The sequence below is a fragment of the Pholis gunnellus genome (genome assembly GCF_910591455.1).
Source record: "Pholis gunnellus genome assembly, chromosome: 5".
Taxonomy (NCBI): domain Eukaryota; kingdom Metazoa; phylum Chordata; class Actinopteri; order Perciformes; family Pholidae; genus Pholis; species Pholis gunnellus.
The window spans coordinates 25278920-25300485 of NC_136531.1; the positions used below are offsets into that span (position 1 = coordinate 25278920).

The 21566-nt window shown below is 40.4% G+C and overlaps 1 protein-coding gene across 2 annotated transcripts; it reads right to left on the reverse strand.

Annotated features, from left to right (window-relative positions):
* Positions 1–4461: 4461 nt before the first annotated feature.
* LOC306695469 (glycine receptor subunit beta-like) lies at positions 4462–20199 on the reverse strand (the record flags this gene model as incomplete). 2 transcript variants are annotated; one of them, XM_079158720.1, is made up of 11 exons in its annotated part: positions 4462–4755; positions 4932–5090; positions 5622–5770; positions 8462–8614; positions 9107–9244; positions 9437–9519; positions 10127–10353; positions 10600–10667; positions 11933–12039; positions 16480–16597; positions 20181–20199. In XM_079158720.1, 11 exons carry the CDS (start codon positions 20197–20199, stop codon positions 4462–4464), a joined length of 1515 nt encoding a protein of 504 aa, XP_079014846.1. The 2 variants fall into 2 exon arrangements, with proteins under 2 accessions (XP_079014846.1, XP_079014847.1); XM_079158721.1 differs by lacking the exon at positions 20181–20199 and having other exon boundaries at positions 4911–5090; positions 16480–16592.
* Positions 20200–21566: the final 1367 nt, after the last annotated feature.

Sequence of the window (21566 nt, forward strand, 5' to 3'; positions counted from 1 at the left end):
AGGGGCGGGGGGCGGGGGGGCGCTGGAGGGGAGGTCTGGTGCAGGTGATCAGAGCAGATTCTCAAATGGTACCCAGCTAATGGTAATGCACTAGTTTTGAGAAGACGGTCCTAAATTTCACTCTTCTGGTGGTTTGTTTTCGACATGGCTTCTAATTTCGCTTTGAGCCGAACGACAACAGAAATCTGAATGAACTTTTTTTTTGCTGCTCTACTTTAAAGGTCTTAAAAAATGACACTACAGAGTCTTGATGGTGCTCCTGTTCAAGGGTCACGGTGCAATTCTTGTCAAAAAAGCAGCGCACTAGGACGGGTGCCGTTTGAGACATGCTGGGAGGGGGGGGGGGCCTTCAGAGACCACGGCACTGGCCACAGCCTTTGTTGTGTTGTATATGGACTTTTTTTTTTTTTTTCTCTCTCCATCCAAAATGGATACACTAAACTGTACACGGGGGGTGGAGCCCTACAGTGTTGTTGAACGTGGTGAAGTAGCGTTAGTGTTTTCTGCACTTGGAGACTTAAATAGGACAAATGGCCCGTGCTCGGGCCACACTTTTCTTACTAGTGGCTATATAACTAGAGTAGGCCTAACTACTTCTGACCTAGAAGAATAACCAGATCTATCAAGCCAGCTAGTTCTTCTTTTTCATACTGCTGACTGTGCAATTCTGACAATGGTTTTGCTATATTCGGACCATCATATCTACATGTAAGGTACTAGGCGAGGACGTTAATTTAAAGTGGAACACAAGATTACGATGGAGATTATTATAATTTCAGAGTGTGGGTTTCATGAGAGAGACCATGAAAGTCGCAGAATGTAGTGAAGTTCCCTTTGGATACCTAAGATGTTTAGTTAATACACAGAAACTGTTCCGGAAACATACTGTCCCCCCCGTAGGAACAGCATGTTCTTGTTTCCTTCTGTTGTTTTTCTGCCTGTTGCACATTTGTTATTCAAAGCAGAAAGAAAAAAAGCGGCCAATGAGCAAGATATCACTTTATATGTGGAGAGGAGATTTCCCATGGTTGTGGTTAAAAGTTTCTTACAAAGTGGGCATTTATCAGAGAAGTGATGGTTGCGTTGCCACGTTTGTTGCTTTGTCTGTGTTGTCCTTTCCTGATGGCTAGAGCTCCTCCAGTCCTGTCCCAGCACACACTACACGCAGCTCCGACACATTTTCGGTTTCTCTTCGGCGTCGCCGGAAACCTCCATGAAACCTCTAGACAGATACTTGAAGTTATTTAAACCTTTTTGCAGAACCGTTGTGTTTTTTTCTTGCTCTAGCCTTGCCAGTTACATTGTACATAACAAATATATTATCCTTATGGCTAACTGGTTGTTTGTGCTAGACTATATGTAGCCTTTTTCATTTCTGAGCTATTGCTATCTGTAAATAAGCCTGTTTGTAAATACTCATCAGAGAAACAAAGAAAAAACACAATGTATGACATGCCTTGGTTATTATGTTTTTTCTTTTTTTTTTTATAAGTCTTATAAAAATGTAAAGCTCCATGATTGTTTTGTGGTTTTTCATTGAATTCCCTATTTCACCAAAAGTCAAAATGATTTTTTTGTAATTAATCCTTAATTGTTTAGGATTGATGTTATTGGGGAGTTAATAATGACCAGAAACCCAGAATGTATTTTGTCTCCCACGTGCAGTTCACTGTCAACGACACTAGATGGAGGTGTTGGTTCATAACCCATGACAGGCGGTAAACCTGCTACATGGTACAGTGACTACAAGACAGGAGTACTGGTGGTATGACTCACCTATAGAGACCTGAGGAAGCGGGTCATTCCATCACCTCCTGGCCTCCGTCCTGGTTAACCAGTTGGCTACTGATCTCACTGTGTAACCAGTAACCTCGTCTTCAGAGCCAGGCTCTAACATCTCTAATGAAAGCAAGACCCAGCATAAAGACACCGTTCTACCAAATGATAAAACTACAATAAACAAACAACTTAGACAGCGCAGGCTGTGTTTGGAGGGATGTGAAGCCATATTAGATCGAGCACATCCTCTTAGTCAGACAAACCGAGACCTCTGAGGAACAATACGTATATTTGGCCTTAATTTAACGTAGTTTCACTTTCTTAGAGGGTCATTTGTTGCTCATTTGAAGAATCCTGTCTCCGTAAACTAATGTCAAACCACATGGGTCACATGGGGTCGCCGTTCCACGTCTTTGTGGTAGCCTGGATGTTCTCTGGAGTCCCGTGGAGTTTGTCATTAGTAGCCTCATGCATGCTTCCTCCATGCTCTACTCTCATGGCAGTTAAGACGTCAGACCGTTTTGTCACGTCACTATCTGACCACAGTTACATCACAGGCTATCGAACGTGCACCTCTATTTCTCACAGTTAGACCCTAATTAGGCTTTCTGAGAGGTTAATCAGCCACACATTACAACAGAACTCTATCGCAAGTTAATGTGAAAATTGTTTTTATTTCCAACAGTTAGATCTTGATTAGACTTTCATTGAGGCCTGTTAACCCCTAAGCCTCCCTCTGGCCCAGGGCCCTGCTCTAAAATGGCTACCCAAAATGAAAAGAGAACATCTCTACAACAACAAGCTCTATTTGAAAAATCTTGGTATCATAAGAAAGGTAACATTTTTGAGCTTTCTGCAGATATGTAAGCACATGTTATATGTTAAATGAAAATGGAACACAGATTAAATTAATGATTTTGCATAACAAAACACTTTTAGAGGTAATAAATCTCTGGAATGATTCAGTTGCAGACTAAAACCTCTAGCAAACCATATCACAACATTTGAACATCAGCTGTGCACAGACTGATGCTAATAAAATCAGTAGAGGCTTGTTTAGGCGGAATCTTCAAATTGGCCATTTGGGTACATTCGGATACCAACTGTGCCATCTGAAATGTTCTCAGGCAACTGTGAAACTCATTTATTTTACATGTCACTATGGTGCGACAGTGGCTCAGTGGTAGAGCGGGTCGTCCTTCAATCAGAGGATCAGGGGTTTGATCTGCGGCTCCTCTCGTCCATTTCGATGTGTCCTTGGGCAAGACACTTAACCCCAAGTTGCGGTGTATGAATGGTTAGACAGTTCTGATGGGCAGGTGGCACCTTGCATGGTAGCCCCTGCCATCAGTGTAATAATGGGTGTGAATGGAGTGGTCGTAAGACTAGAAAAGCTAAAGTTCATTTACCATTTACTATAGGTATTAATTCCATCTAAATACAATTATTTTCAGCTTCGTTTTGTAAGAAATCTATCAATCAGACCCGTATACATGTTCCCATTCAAATAAAACCATAACCCATTGGTCTATGTGGAGTTCTCTGGACTGTATTCCAGCTCAATGCCTGTAGGATTAGTGTAGTAACACGCTTCATCCAGCAGATGGAGACATAATCCGTGTTTTCACATGCAAGGCTGAGGACAGACTCTCTCTGAATAGAACCGTGTGGAATCAACCCAAAGGTGATTCAGAGGTATTGCCGTAGCCATTAGCAGCCTTCATATGCCCTCCAACACAATTGACTGCTGCGGTTAAGCTAGCCGTCAGTGAGTTTTCTTTTGAAATATCTGGAGCTGGATCCGCCTCGTCTTCCTCCTAGTTTCATCTCTTAACATGTTCACAAAGCACAACTTTGACTGTGGCGGGAAGCTGTCTCTCCTTCTGGCTGTCAGCATCCTTGCTACATTTTTATTGTACAAGTTGAATGATGAAACAAGCTGTCGCCTTGGTGCTCTGCATTGCATGTCTTCATTCAATGTCACACTAACACAGGCAAAAAGGTTAACAGCGTTAGGACGGCATCAGCTATTGGAGAAGAATCTCACACGCGTCAACATACATTTGCATTAGCACAATTAGCACAATTGCTCAAGAATTATACGTATATATACAGAACCGAAAGGATGTATCTCATGGTGGCACTAATAATCTTTAAAAATGAGACTGTTGTGATGATGAAATAACATAGACGTTGTATGTTGGTAATGATTTATTGAATTGCTTTGCTCTTTTTCACAATATACTTATTTATTTCGTCTTTGTATATTCTTACATTAATTGTCTAATGTCGTATTGGCCATTTTGGAGCTCTACAGCTTTCACACAAAGTGTTTCCAGTAAAAAGCATGTATTTCTGTGGCGTCTTGGTGTCACCACAGCAGGGTTTAGTTTATACATTGTGCTGTATCACACAGAGACACACATGCAGGGCCTACTTAATGCCTGGGTTTAAAGGGGATTCAAGCGAACATCCCCAAGGTTTAGTAGTTTTGGTGAGTACAGTTACTCCCAGGGACCACAGCGGTCTCCGAAGCTCTGCAAACATGACTCTGAAATAGTATATGTTCAATTTAATATTTGCTGTGTCATTTGCAAGTTCAATGTAGTTTCAATATCAATATGGTGACGAACTACAGGATACAAACCACTTCCTTTTCACAGTACTCTATTATTCTCGCTCTCACAGATAGACAGACCAGTAGACAACATTGAAGAAGAGGAAGGAGAAGGGGAAGAGGGCCCTTGCATAGAGGTCAACACGTTTGGCGGCAGCAGGTATGACGGCTTTGGGTGGCGCTGGTTTCTTGTTGGCTTTGTTCTGGGACTTGAGGGCCCCCAACACCTCGACCGCTTTACCATAACAGTCAAAGTTTGAAAGTTCAAAGTCTCGTGGTAAGGACCCCACGATGCTGAAGTCATTGGCGCGAAGGTCCGACTTAGAGGTGCAAACTTTCTTACAGCGAGTTTCTACCACCTGGTCAAAGACAGAGTATTTGATAGTTTCACTTTAAAGAAAGAGTCTCGCCCCCCCCCCCCCCCCCCCCCCCCCCCCCCCCTCCAGCATGCTGGAACCATTATCATTTTTACTGAAGATTAATGATTGGAAATGTGCCTGAAATTGAAATGAACAGCTGGCCGAGTTGTGTTTACCTGCAGAGTGTTGACATGAATGGGTGTTCCACCAGTCCCATTCACTGTGTTGTTATTTTTATTTGAAGCCATCTTTCCTTCTTTTTCTTGCAAATCTTTCTCTTTCTGTGCCATTATGGCTTTCTCCTCCTCAATCCGTCTGGGACTGTTCAGCATTACCTAGAGAAAAGAGAAAGAGAGAGGGAAACACAGGGAGTAAGAGAGAGAGAGAGAGAGAGAGTGGAAGGTAGTGGGAAATAGAGAGGGGGAGACAGAGTGACAGTGAATGGATTTTGTGAATTTCGCGGGCACAGCTTGCCTAAACTGTAACCAGAGGAAATGCCCAGACTCCCTGAAAAAATCATGCCGTTTTGTGAGTTGTTGAGTTCGGAGAATCTTAATAAACTTTGTGTAACGCTGTCTGCGATAAATTCATAATCATAAACGTAGGATCCAATAAGTTACATCTGTCTTTGTGCAAAACCTGTTGTCTCCACTCAAACCTTAAAACACTCATCCACAAAGTATTTGTTTGAAACTGATCTAATTTCACCGAGTCTAGACCTCCTAATGCTGAGTCATAGAGGACTTTTCCCTGTTGCTGGTTTGCCGCTACTGTTGCTCGATTCTTCTTACATAATCCCAGACCCTTTAACCCAGTGACGTATGGAGCTGTACTGTACAGTTGTGTGTTTGTGAGTAAGAACTGACCTGCACCACAGCGTACTCCACCAGTGATGAAAACCCAAAAAGTAGACAGGTAATGAGCCAGATATCGATGGCTTTTACGTAGGAAACCTTTGGTAGCTCCGACGCCAAGAGCATACTCTCACTGGACAGAGAGAGCACTGATAGAATACCTAGAAACACACAGATGTTAACACGTTAATGCTAAATAATAATGATTATTTCCAGATAAGTGACATTTGTGCCAAAGTAACTCTACCTAGATGGGAGAGCAAAAGGTGTTTGGTTTGTAGCAATGATGAGTGGGATGATGTCAATGTAATTTACCATCAACTAGATCGTGGGATAGCAGGATAAAGGAAGGGTGGTTTGATGAATCGATGGATTGATGGCCCAACATGAATTCCTGATGAGGGCAAAATTCGGGAAAATCAATAATAAATGTAATATTTGCAATATTTTCTATTGTTATAAATTGAACACTATAATCTGCTGAGAAGACCAGTATCAAATATTTATGTCTGGGGCGCCCTGGTAGCATTTCAGCACACCACAAGTCTGAACTCAATGCTGTAAGATTAACCCAAAGATTGCAGCACCAGATGCTGCACAAGAGAATAAATCTATTTCTTGATACGCCCTTTAAGATAACCGCAACAAATCCCTAATACGTCTCAATCTTCATGCCTTATGCACCATAACAGTTTAATAAGCGAAGAAACAATGTGAAAGAGAACATTTTAGGAGGGGACTCTACTCATATATTATTCAGTAAAAACTATTTTTCCCCTCGTAGTGCGACAGGGATAGAAGAGGTAAAAACAAACAAACAGGGGTCTCATTCACATCCCTTGTGTACAAGCAAAATGGGGCCTGAAAGAGGCGTACGCCACTTCCCTGCCAATGACTGCTCTCACACAAACAATACACTCCATATCCTCAATTTCACATCCTGATCATGATGTATTGTGTCACCTAGAGAACATTTAGAAAGTTACCACTGATCGTTTTGGAGGCAATCAGCCTGGTCGCTGTAAACCGCTGAGCCTTAATATTACATAATGTTGGTAATGCTGCAGGATGGATGCACTGGCACTGTGAGGCCTACATGAATGGACGAATTAGGAGGGAACAAGTGTTCAGGGTCCATCTCACCCACAAAGCACCTTGATTGCTTTGTCCGAAAAATTACTTTTCTTCCTCATCAACATTCCCTCTAAATGTTCACTTAGCCAACAGATGAATAAATGAATCCAGCAAAACGCAGCATGAGAACAATTTGGAATTAATCTTTAACATTCTGTCATTAAATAAAGGCTTATCCACCATTGTACTTTATAAAACGGGCAGCAGTTCATTTGTTCTGGAACAACATAATGATGGAACTGAAGCGAAAACGTATTGGAAAATTCACTGAGAGAAATGCACCCGTGACTGACAGCATAATAAGTCAAATCCATCCGCGATGCGTCGTGTAACTCACTGCTGTTATTCTATGTCTGAAGAGGGCTTATGTTGGCCCCAGAAATAGAGAGGCACACTAGCTGTATTACAGAAGGGAAATTGGACTTGGCACATCTCCACAAAAACGTTAAGTCCCCCAGCCCTGACAGAAGAAGAGATTAAGTTCTGCCTTTGGCAACCAGTAAAAGGAGCTTGGACAATCTCTGCACCACCTCAGCCTGGATTCCTCTTGTTATTCCTATCATTACCTTTGTCTCCTTTGTCCACAAAGACAAGATGACAATCCATTTGACAGGCAACACAGACACATCATTCTTTTTTATGAGGGCCCAAGCTGTCAGAATGACCACGGAGCCCACACGGTCACTAACTGCACTCCCTGAATAATTATGATCTACCAAAAAGCAAGACAGACAAAAGTGGCTCAATATGCATTTGTAGAACAAATCTAAGATGTCGAACAGGTTCAGCAGCAAAAAAACTGTTTCAAAAGATTGACCTAGAAGCTAAAGCCTACAGATTACAGTGCAAAGTGAACCACCACATCACCTGGCCATCAAGACTGAAGACAAGGAATTAATTAAGGAACAACACTGTTCCTGTAAAGCCAGGTCTGTCATCACTGTTACGATCTTTAAAAAGCCAAAGCAGCATGTTTATACATTTGGTACACCTTTGGTACACCCTAACCCTAACGCTAGTTAATGATGTGCTAACATGCTCTGCTAATGTTAGCTTTTTACGAAGAAATGTAACGTTGTAAAAAGGTATATCTATCTCCTTCCAACCTCTCTGGTAACAAGTGTCACTATTAAACAACGTTTACGCATTACTAGCTCGAAATCCACAAAACTAGCTTGAAAATTACACATTTTTTAAACAATTGCACGAGAGTCTATGGAGCAGAGGCGGATACATTGTAGGACCCTGGTCAGAACTGATCAATGATTAGGTTTGGTTAGCATCAGAGTATTTTGCATGGTAAGCTTGGATTAAAAACCTGTTTGACTAAATGAGAGTTTTAGGAAAGTCCCTCTGTGTGAGGTCTATCCAGTAGAGACACAGCAACCTCCCGCAATTCTTGGATTAAGAAACAGCTGTGTTTCGTGACAAACAATAAATATCAGTCCCCGTTTGCAAATATCTGTGAGCAAGGATAGTGATACTGGTATTCTAGAAAACAGAATTCTGCACTGTTTGTTTCACCTACCTGTGAGTGTGCATAACTTCTGTAAATATTTGAATACTTAATAAATTGATGCAAATACAGCATGTCAAGTGTGTATTTGTGGTACTGTCATAGAATATTTCTAGAGAAGAGAGTGATATTCGCAAATCAAAATAATGTTTCTAACCATTTCATGATACTGATATATATTTTTTACCATTACAGTACTCACCCAATGGCACCCTCGCAGCCGAGGCATCAGGGTTGATCCAGAATGATAACCAGGACAAAACGACAAGCAACAGAGTTGGAGCATAAACTCCCATCAAGTAGAAACCAACCTGCCGACGCAATGTAAAGATCACTTCAACGCAGGTGTAGTATCCTGGAAACAGACAGAGAATACGTCATGCATACAACAATCTCTTTGGTGGATTAGCAACAAGCTAAACTACCAGACGATGGAGCTTGTAGAAGACTAACCTCATATGTACCCTTAACTCCCCTTTACTACCCACTGAGCCAATCAAGATAGAGACTACAAAACACATTGTGATTGTGTCATTTGAATTAATCAAATCATGTATATTTTAAATATATATATATATTATATTTTAAATGCAGCACTATGAATACATTCATAAAGGGGCAATCGTTTTGCATGCAATGTTTTTAAATACTGCATTTAATGCTTCAGTGTTACCATATTACCTTCCAGTAATATACCAAAGTTATGAAATGTTAAATAAAAAATAAAATGTAATATTATAAATAAACGATAAAACATGAATGTAAAATATGATGTAACAGTTAAAGCAGTAAAGGGTTAACCGTTTGCTTTGTAGTGGTGAAAATGATATGATTAATACATACTAACCTGTTCCTTGATAGTATTTTGTGCAGTTTCCATATATTATGTCCTCTTGTTTAATGTCAAACTGAGGGAGAGCGATTTCATCCATCTGAACTGGGTCAGACTGCCACATGAACACCAGATCACTGGTGGTATAGCCAACTAAAACATAAACATGAAAATGAATCATCTTTATGTTCAACACCATCAACACCTTTAGTCACAAGACATTAGTTTTAAAACACACATTATCTGTACAGTATATGCTGATTTTTTAAATAATTTCTTAAAAAGCTGTTTTACTACCTGTGAATATCAAACATTGTGTGTGCGTGTGTGTGTGTGTGTACTCACAGCTCTCCAGCTGCATCTTACACCGCTGTGTGTCCATTGGGAAGAGTTGAAGATCCAAGGGACAAGACAGAGTCACCGACAGCCTGCACACAGAAACACACACACACACACCGTTTGACCTGATGATCGCACGAGTTGAAAAGTTAAGAGAATAGGAGTCAAATTCCATGGCAATCCTTTTCAATAGTTGTTTTAGATATTGATATTTTATTCTGGACCAAAGTTGTGGACCCACCAACCAACACACCAACATGACATGTGGTAATTATGAAAGACACCAGCAGTTAAATGCAAAGGCAGCGGCTCTGTGGCTGGGAGTGAAGCTATTTAAAGCATGAAGGAAGTTTCAGATTATGACGGAAAGATGATAGAAACTGAAATGGCGGAAAAATCTTTAACCTAGAATTTTAATTTGAACTCATAAACTTCTTCCAGGTCACTAGGTGGTTGGACATGTGCCTGGATAGACTCACAGCAGAGAAGATACAATCACTTGGGGCCGATCTTGACACTCAAACCAATTTATCAACTATAAGACCCCCTTCTTATACAAATTCATGGGTTTATGATTGATTCATATTTTATTTATGAATTTTATTTATCAAATCTGCTTCAAGAAAAAACGCTACAAAGTAAGTCATGGGTCCTGGGGATTGATAACAACATATGGAAAACATGTGTGCGTACTACCTCATACTGATTAAGATATCTCCGTTCCGGAAGATGAAGAGCAGAATGTTGTCCTGCGTGACATCGTGGAAGTTTGCGTTTTTCTCATTAGCAAAGAAAAGGTCTGGTTTCCACAAACACTGGAACATGTTGGGGTCAATAGTAAGGGAGTCACTCTTAAAGTCAGTAGGAAGTCGTAGGCGAGGGTCATTCCATCTCTGACGGAGAAATATGTTGACTCTGTAGTCCTGTAGAGAGACAGATGTCGCATTGATAAATGTCACCATGTTTCCTGCTGCTCCTGCTAATTATTCTGCTGCCACTCACACTACTACTTGCACATCTACTGCTATTACTACAATGTTATTAATGCTCGTAATATTATTACCATGTTTTAACCACTGTAAAACGTTTGGTGTACCCAAATATAATATAAATAAATAAATAAATACAATTTAAAAAACCACTAAGTGTGTCTGTGGTGTATGTGTCACCATAGTGGTCTCCTGGATGGACCCAAAGCTGTTTATGAAGATGTTCACCCGGGACTCAACTGGGATACCTGAAACACACAAGAAGTAATATGAAACCAGACTGTTCTATTCCATGTAAAACAGACATATATCTGTCCTGATCAGATGCTAATGACTTAATGTATACATTTGAGGAAACACCTTCTCCAGGAGGAAATTCACCATGGATACACTGAAGGTACATACAGTGGTAGCACCATCTTCCATTGTGGAGCTACCGGGGTTTAGACATGCTATCCTCCAGCACTCTTTTCTGCCACAAGGAGTGGCAAAGTATTAAGTCAAGGATCTATTAGCCCAAACAGGAATGTAATATATGACATATATGCCCCTATATCAAGAGTGATGTTGCCAAATATGTTACATATAAGGTTATATATTGTTATCACATACATACATCATCTGCATATATGAAGAACATATATGAAATATATCCATAGCAAATGTTTATTTATACATATAAAATATCTATATGATGAATGTTTTAATTGTATTATTATATGTTGCAGCGGATACGGATTTGGGTCTATCCGCAGTGGGCTCGTCACTGCTGGAGCTCCTGCTGGGCTGAGCTGAAGGAGGTTCTGGTGAGCCTGGGTGATTTCGTTGGAATACAACTCCTTGGCACGAATGAATACATAATACGTATTGGGAATAACAACATAGAGATGTGCCATCCATGAATAGCGTCTATTGCATTGCCACTGTCATCAACGTGCTCACTTCTTTTAAGCCCGACCAAGAGTTTTTTCTTCAACCTTACTAAGTGACATCGTGACATGGCTTCTTGCCTCTACTTCAGCAAGTGTTTTTGTTTGAATTCCCGTTAACTGCGTGTTTACTGCCGAGTTTGACACGCTGGGCTACCTAGTGCGTTAGAGAGTGATACTAAACGGCCCAACCAATCGTCAGTATGTGACGAGTTGTGATGAGAATGGGTTGGTAAAAACTCTTTAGAGAGAGAAAGACAGGCAGATAGCAACAGACGATAGAGAGATAAACCTGACACTATTTGAGATCAAGTAAAACATCAACACAAGATCAACATACTTAAAGTATGTTAATACAGAATGGACTATTGGATCATAGTTATTCATGCATTGAAGTGGTTTGAGTCTGTCTTAAAACAATAGTCATGTACCCAGATTTGAAAGAACTGGGTACCCATCCTTTAATAACACATGTATTATGATTCTGGATGAACACACACACATACTATTTGGTCCTGTGTGGCCACCATCTTTCCAAAAACAAAATGTTTGTCACTACTTACCTGTATAGTTTGTGGCATTACCTTGAAAGTTAGGCCTTATTCTTGGGTCATAACTGACCATCAGACGGTTCAAGATGTTGGAGGTGGAGTTAGGAGGGACCTGGGCCAAGTCTTCTGGGGACAACTGGCTGTTAAATTGGAATGAAAATAATTAACATCCAAATTTGAAACACTGGAAGTATAGGAAGCTTTTTTTCTCACAAAAATGCGGGATACATATGAAATTACTGCAAACAAGGAAAGGTAATGAGTATAACAGGGTGAAGTGCATTTGACAAAATATCGTCATAAGGTGCCTAACAACATAGCAAAGCACTAACTGTCCTATTTTTTGCTTGGCTCAAAAAAAAGGGAAAAATAGCAAAATGAAGAAGAAGAAGACAAAATCAAATATACCACAATGGCTTCCAAATAAGGACATTACCACTAGACCTCATCAAGACTCTTTTAGAATAAATTACATGATTTGTCAGTCTAAGAGTCAAAGGCAATGGAAGAACTCTGGACCCAGCACTTTGTAATTGTTTTTACTAGCAGCCATAAAGTTTTTAAGTATAAGTTTTTTTTCCAAGGTACAAACAAGTACATATGAACAAAACGCGGTCCACCGAAACCGTCCCACACTTCCTGCAGAAGGAGTGCTGAGACCCACTCAATTTGGACTTTTGATAATAAAATAAGTCTGATTTTTTCAGCAGAAATCTCTCAAAAACAGAGAGTTAGTAGAAGACTGGGTTTACCATACATGATGCCATGTTTCCTCCGATATTACTGTTACCCAACGCTGTGTTGTGTAATGGTTGTATTTGTATTCATATATTTGAAGCCAGGGCATAGTTTACCAAGAAGAGAAAGAAAGGCTTTCATGTCGAATTAAAAGCCTAAACACAGAGGCCGACATGGAAATCCAGAAGTCTAACCAATTGGACAAAGCCAAAACCCTTCAGTTAGATTTTGCAGGTCTCACCTGAGTGTGAGATTTAGTTTGAATTCAGATCCTGGCATCCCGTTGGAAGAGGTCCACAGAAACTCAGGAGAGGTCCTGTCTGGGCTGGGATAGGTGTGTTTACTGTAAGCCTTATTGTGCTGTAAGCTTTTCTGTGTGTTGTGAATTTGACGAACTGGTGAGTCCTGTTTAATGCTCTGTTGAGACTACCTCTATAATTGGACTTGCTCCGTGTTTCAGTGTTTATCACTTTAACATTGATTGAGTTGTCCCACGTTGTAGGCCCCTGCTTGTGTTAGCTTCAGTGAGCTGCATCTTATCAGTTCAAGGACCAGGGCCATGGCCAACACACCCAGGTTTGCGCCTCTGAGTGATAAAGAACTGCTATTGTGTCTTTCAGCCCCAGTAAGAATGCTCTTTGCTTTGAAGGCTTTTCTCTCTCACTTTTTACTCACCCACACCTACACACACACACTCCTATTGCCATCCACACATACACCTCATAGACGCACGATGACTCCATGCCATTATCACAGACCACGTTGTTTCTTATCTCTTTGTTAACTTTCGTTCTCCCGTCCGCCACATGACGCAGCCACTAACGTGGTCACATCTGCCATTTCGCTTCCTCTTGCTCCTTTTCACACACACATGCGTCCACACTTGCCATACACCCTGCTTGCTTGTTGGTCTTTATGCTTGTTTATTGCAGTCCTAGCTGCTTGTTACTGTAGTCTAAGAATAGCTGTTTATTGATTATTGATCGGTATTGCTGAATCAATATGCGCTTAACATAAATTATGTTGCTCTGGTCCAAGTGGAGATCACACAATCAAAATTCAATGTAAATCGGATAAAGTTTGTCACATAACTGATTTCCTGTTGCCAGTAGATGGTGATATGACTCATGAGTCAACGATGGCATGTAGGTGTCCTCGGGCCTGGACTGTTATGAAGCATGTTAAATTGCCGAGAGTAGTGTGCTGAACATCCATAAGTAAGAAGAATAATTCGATGAATATGAAGCCTGCAGGATTATCGTCATTGTGCTGTGCACAAGGTTACAGCCTTATTTTGGAATCCAGCCTTGTCCAGGCCACGGTAAACACATTTGACCATTTGGGCTATTATTTTGAAAATTAACCCTGCAAGAAATGTCTTTTTATTGGGGGCTATTATTTGAAAAAATCAGCTACGTCTGGGCCCCCTGGTAAACTACGATTACCAACTGGTGTCTTTTATTTTTTTAATCCAGCGCTCCCACAAACTCCAATTACCATTTTAGGCTTTTGAATATTCAGCCGCCACTGTGAGCTCCTGTTACCTGGTTATTGCCTAAAGAAGCTAAGACCTGATTGTCATTCCTGGAAAAGCTGGAAACTAAAATGTATAATACTGTCAAAGCTGGAAGTTAAGATGGATTATCGAAAAGGGCTGAACATTTGTAAGAAATGACGATTAAAAGCACAATATTTAAAAAAAGTTGAATACAAGGTTATTAAGAGAGAAATAAGCTTAATATTTAGCTTAGCTACATTCTTCCACTGCTATTCACAGACAAGGAGACACTGATGGAGGTGTAATCATCTGATGAGAATCAAGTGTTTCTGTGGCAAAATAAGTTTCTGCTACCATGCAAGGTGCCACCTGCCCTCTACCACTAAACAATTCAAACAGATGGCACAGCCTTCAGGAGCGATTTGGTCAAGTTTTATTGCCCAAGGACACATCCACATAGATGGGAGGAGCCGAGGATTGGTAACTCCACTGCACTATAAACATTCAAGGCTTAAGCCCAGGCAAAATGACCTGGTGACGCTGCTGGTCAATGCAGGAAATACTGTCTAACAAATGCATGCAGTGTCTGATGGTCGCAGAAGTGCACGGCAGTGTCAACCTGCATCCTGCCAGAACCCTTGACATGCCCAAAGCTGCGAGGGCCAGAGCACACAAAGGCCCTATTGAAACTATTATTTTTCTTATTCTAATGTTCCCAATTATGTGCCCTTTTTAGGGCCTAAAGGTGCTCCAAAACTCACCAAACTTATCGACACTGGTGAAAATATTAGATTTTATGGGACTCGTGCTTGAGTGTGACAAAATTGCTCGATATCGCCCACTAACAGTTTTCAAAACAAAAGCCCTCCATCTTTCACTTTCACGTAGCTGTGTGAAATTTGGTAGGCATATGTAACGCGTGGAGACGTACAAAAGAGCCTCTTAGAGGTACCATGAACCGTTTTGAATATATATTGAAGGACATTTTTTGCCTTTCACATGCGGTGTACCTTAACAAACTTCTCCTACAGAATTAATTTGATCAGTACATTTTAAAGACGTATGATAAAAAGTTATTAAAATCTTGAGTTTTCGTAGACTTCGTACGACTTTGCTGTGGCTGTTTGTCGTAGACACTTGTGGGAGGCATCATTCGACTCAGGCGAGAGATCCTGTTTCATCGGTGTTGGTTATCCCTGCCCCCCTTCATAACCCATTATCCATTTGTCCTACACACTAGAGGGGGCATCAATCCACTCAGCAGTGAGTTTCTGTTTCATTGGGATGGGTTAACGATGCTCCCTACAACTTGCAAATTTGGCCAAAATGACAGTTTGTCCCAACATCAACACACTTGCTGGATATGGTGTATGGAGCTGTTGAAACATGTCTCTATCATGCCAAGACATATGACTGGTTGTGCATTTACAGACAGGCTGCATACATTGTCATGATGAAACACACACGTGTGATTGGTCTCAGTCCTTCTTAAGACTGAATAAAATCAACTGAGGTGACCATGAACCCACTTGCTGCTGCCTGCGGCTTAAAGGTTAGTTGGCAATTATGCTGCTTCCTTCTGTTGAGCAAAAAAAGGGTCAGAACCCGGAATCACTACACTTTTATGTTGTTTTTATGGATTTGTGAAGCACTTTGTAACCCATGTTTCTAAAAGGGCTTTACAAATTTGTCACAACCTCTGCCTTGTTATTCCTCCCTCCAACCACATTCCCACTTCCCCCAGGCTACTGCACTTCCATTCACCATCCATCCACCAGAGGCCCTCAGACTCTCCCACCTGACACCCTTCTCCAACATTCATTCGCATTTGTTTGGTACCATTCCTATTAGTCAAGAACTATCTATCTGTTATACTGCAATACTTGGCAATATTGATTTGGTGTCGCCAGACATGGCAATGCCAGATTGGTATTGTTGTTGTTGCAACTGTTCATGTTCCATTTTTTAACCATATCTAATTATTAGAATAAGTCACCAATAAAAATGTAACAAGAGTGCAAAGTGTTCTAAAAACGGATGCAACACAAACATTATGTGTGTACAGCAAAAACATGAACATTATGCATATTATCATACAGCAGAAAACATCAAGATACAATACAAATTGTTAAAACACATTTCTCTCCGTATCGGTAGAATTATTATTGTGCACAAAGGATAACAAAGCATATGTAATGTACTTGCACTTTAAAAAAAATATACATATCTGGATAATGTGACCTGGTGGGGTCACGGAATGATGACAAATTGTGAGGATAATGTTGCTAGTAATGGCAGCATATTGAGAAAGGATGAATTTGGAGAATACAGTATATTTACTTACGATGGACAGACGACTTGTTTGCCTTTCTTTCCCCTAGATTCTTTGGCTATGGTCAGTTTCCAACAACACAACAGCAACAGTAGCAAGACCATCGGCCTGAATCCAGCAGCCATGGTACCTAAAACAGAGTAAAACGCTGCCCTGAACACATGCTACCTGTAACATACAATCAAACAATAACCTTAACAATGTTGGCAACTCTGCTGACTTTAAAGACCCCTTTACTGACTTGGTCACTGGCACTGAAAGTAAAAGGAAACTATTGTTTATGTAGAAGTTATTAGGGCCTGAGCACAAAATTGCAGAGCTGAAAGGTACCTGGCACTGAAAGCGAAAATAAACTATTTTGTTATAGAGATTATTAGTACGGCCCAACCAGAAGTCGGCCCTTTTGAACATTTTTAAACTCCTCCTACAGGTTTTATTGGATTCATTACCATTTGGTTGTCATAATCCTCCAACAAATCCGACGCTTTACGGGTATGGAATTCTTCGTAATTCCTCCAAAAAGAAATTCACAGAATTTGTTGTGATCATTGCTTCCATCAACACGTTATCGATATGTTTTCACCCGCAAGCCATGTTGGATTACTTTTTATTATTGTGACCTATGTTTGAGGACTTAAGGATGCACAAAAACTCATGAATCTTTGCACCCATGTTCAAACTAGTAATTATTTCTTACAAAAAAAAAAGATTGTGAGAATATACAGTGTTTGGGTTCATGTGTGTTTAGCGGACTCCACCCCCTAATGTGTGGAAGGCCTTAGTTGGGACATAGTTGCTCAAACATTCAAGAAATTAGGTACACACATTGCTCTCATGATTTCTGACATATTTCCCATTGGCTTTCATCAGCTCCGCCCAACCAGAAGTCGGACATTTTTAATTTACTGTGTCTTTTCATGTATTTCATGCAAACAGTTTTGAAGTACTCCTAACCATTCGTGGAAAAGATTTAAAAAAAAAAAATCTAAAATGGTGCAAAATTGGCAGATTTATAAAGTCAGATTTGAGCTGGACATTTGTGACAAAATTCATAACAATCTGACTTACAATGTGAAGGCGTGGTCTTTCAAATAACATATTTGTGGGTTGGTAATTACAGTGCCACTTTGTGGCCGATTGGAGTAACATTCCTTAAGAAGCACTAGCAAATCATTCCAGTGATTGGGCCACATTTTATGTTTCTAGTTCGTTTCAGCTCACGAAAATTGTAACCGATGCAGCAGGATTGTAATGTTTCGTGTGGTTAATTTGTGTGTTGTGAGGCAGGAATTCCAGCTACTGAGTGTAAGTAATTGTGGTGGTATTTGTGTTGTTAGTATGCATCTGATTCTTCTCCCTCAATTTAGCACATGTAAAATAATTGTAATGCAATGTAAATGTTGTAATTTATTTGCTCATGTCACATGTATAACAATGTTACTATTCATTATGTGTACAGGGGTTGTAATTATTGATTACATATTGCAGCTTAGCCAATATAGTTTGAATGTTGTCAAAAATATGACTGCTAAGATATGGTGGTGTTATCATATTATATTATTAATCTAATACATTTTTGTGGCTTTTTTTGGCTTTACAAAAGTCTGTCAATGAGTAAGGGACTCATGAGGTAACATCATTGGTCGGCAGGAGTTCCCCCATTGGTTGTTAATTTTTCAAAATGAATAGGATATTACATTATTATAATAATTCAGCACACTGTAAGAGCAAATCAGTAAGATTAGTTACAAAACTTGCCAAGTTACAAAAATTCAGAGGTTCACAACCAAGCGCTGCGAGTACTTCTGCACCACGCGCCGGAAGTGATTATGTAATTTTGTGGCACACACGCCTCGCGCCAGCTTCACTATGACGAGTATACACTACACTTTAGCTGGTACAGCCATATGGCTAGACCCGTCATAACTGTTTCTTTCTGTTGATGTCTGAACATTTGTGTAACAGTAAAAATGTATAATTGTTCAAACATTTTTTTAAAGTAATGGGAGAGTCGAGAGAAAAAATCATAAAACAAGGTCCTTTCAATGCACTTTTATTTTAAAAGTACTGCTATATGAACAAAAGGACATTGAACATTTGGTTTGCAAACACTTTAAACAAATAAGGTGTTTTTTAACAGCAGCATTCCTTTTACACAGTAGCAGTTATATTTCTTGCACCATCTGTGCTCATACGTGCCGTCATACGTGCCGTCATTCATTGCGATCCTAAGAACGTTCCTCATACCGACATCTTCCACAATACTAACCGGTCAGCAGTTGTAGCTATCCACTTTGCTGTGGCATTTGTTCGCTTGTCTTGCTTTTGTTTATCTACACTTCTCCCACACGCTGCATCCAACGTAGTCTGAAGACTTCCTCCACTGTTTGTTTGGGTGATTTGCTGGCATCAACGGTGTGTATTGCATTTTTTTTAAAACTGCGTTAATGCGCGATAAAATAATTGTCGCGTTAATTAATTAATGCATTAACGCGTTAAGTTGCTCAGCACTAATAGATATATGTTGTTTTTTTTTGGGAGAGTTTTTAATGCACAATTAGTTTTTGTTTTATTTTGTACAACTCAGTCTATATAGAGTATAAAGAAATCTTTACACATAATCTTGGACATCATCTTTACAAATACTGTACATCCATCCAGTCTATGTACAGTGTATCTATTCAGTATTTATGGATGTAAGTATGTGCGAACATACTTGGTCAATAAAGGTGATTTATTTTTTTTGAGGATCTGCTGTGAATTTTGTTGCCTCTTTCGGACTGGCTGGAGTCGTGGGTTCAGCCTGCGGTGTGTCTGCTGCTTACTGGTCCATCCATCACCTTCAGACTTTTTAAAATGCTCGGGTGTCTGGCAGTTTGCCAGCAGCGTACACTGTCCTCGGTCTCCTGACGTGTCATTTAGGGTTAGCCAGCAGATAGATTCTTTTTGTTGTTGTTTTGGCCTTGGTTTAACCTGAGTAATATTGTTTTAGTTTATTGTTAGTGTTAGTTATTTACGTTGAAATAATACATAATTTTTCCAACACTGCAATTCAGTATTAAGACTTTGGATTGGGGACCGAGGAGGGACTGGTGTTCATAACTTTTATGTTGCGCATTTACCCTCTAGATGGCGGCTAAACATAAATCACTGTCTTGTTCAATATGCTCAATATGAACGCAGGACCTCTTACACCTTTTGTTACTTCATTTACTGTGCAAAAGTCTACACCAAACGCAACGCTTTCTCTGGTTAGGACACAAGATGTTTGTACAGCCTATTACCCCGACTTGCAGAATCCTAGTGAGAGAAGCTAGCGGGATAGAGGGGGGACTAGAGAGTGTGTGGGTTGGAGGAGGGGGGGGGCTGGACTGCGGCATTAGAATTCACTGTCAAAATTCAATGACACAGCTTAATAATGCAGAATTGTCACACACATACCTTCAGACTCTTTCTCATAGCAGGAAAACTGTGACAAGTCATTTAAATGTAATGCACTCCACACACATAGGCACACAATAGGTTTTTACACTCACACGCACAGAAGCACAGGACAGCAAAACCCTAGGAATTGTCCTTCAGTCTGAGGTAACAAGATCTGTATTGCTCTCTCTCTCTTTCCTAAACACACACACACACACACACACTCCGCCGCACGATGCATAGACCAGAAAGAGACGGAAAGTGACAATGCATATTTCTTTGATTCTTACCTCTAGAGTGCCGAATCATTATTTCTGCTGCAGTACAGGGAGTCCGTGGTTAGTCACTGAGACGCTGTAGCCTGGCTGTATGTCCTCTCTCTCTCCCCCCCTCTCTCCCCCTCTCTCCCCCTCTCTCTGCTGTGCTGTCCTGTGTGTGTTCCTTTATGTGCACTGATTTATCATCCTTTTCTCCTTCCTCTGGGCCTGTCAAGGGGAAAGCAGCACAGTACTATTATTGACTCTTCTCTCTTATTAACAGAATCACTGAAAGTTCCTTATTAATAGTGTGTAAACCATCGCCATAGCTACCAAAGTACTCTATTATTCGTACCTATATTTTTTATACATTTATAGGGACGTGGTTACTGATGTAATGTCAGAAATTAGCTATTTATATATTTGCTTCTCCTTGTCTCTATTTATTACTATATGATGTTGTTGGGATCTGGCAGGAGCATGTTTGGTTATTAGCCAGTATGAAAATTAAATCATTGATATCAAAAGTATGAATATCAATAGGATTATGAACATATATTAGCAATAACGGGGCACCACCCTGGGATCAATAACCAAACTGTAGATAAAAGTCTCAAAATGTGTGTTCACTCACAATGTCAATAGTCAAACTATTCCACATTCAGAGTGAACCATAAAGGTTTGAATTTGAGCACAGGCTCTATTATTACAACACATATGCACAAAATAATCACAGAAACCGCTCCTTAAAATATAACAGTTTATTTACTTAACAATGCTGATTAAACCAATAAAATAAATCAACAAACATCTTATACAACGACAAGTATACTACCTAAAAGCAACAAACAATCACGTGGTGATGAGTGTGTGGGTGTGTTGAAGAAGAGGGGGGGCGGGGGACAAAGGAGAAAGAGCAGGAGCAAGATGGCGGCCTAGTCTCGTGAGTTATTACTCCACGCGAGACTTAACAATGGCAGAGGAGAGAGGAAAAAAAGGGGGGAGTGAGAAGGCGGACATTTTCAGATAAGTAATCATTTTCATGAAATACGCCACAATGGCGGCGAGGCCGTGATTGTCCAACAGGGAATAAAAGACAATAGAGGCTTCCTCTAAAGAATACGGGCATTTCATATCATTGTGCAAGTCAAAGTGGCAGAGCACGGGGCAAGTTATTCGTTTTCTCCTTCGGGATCCAAAAATGTCTGTTGTTTGTCCAACGGAGTTTAGAATATCACCTAGTTATTTTTTTTTAAAAGCAACGTTGTTTTGGAACCTTCTTTCATCCAAATTGAGTCGGACGGGATGGCCCAGAGTCGAGGTGAGCAGTGATTTATAAAGCCTTGCTGACGTCAGGGCCGTGTAACAGAGACTTCCTGTGGCCTCATCCAATGACGCACCAGTGTTTGGTTTGACCGA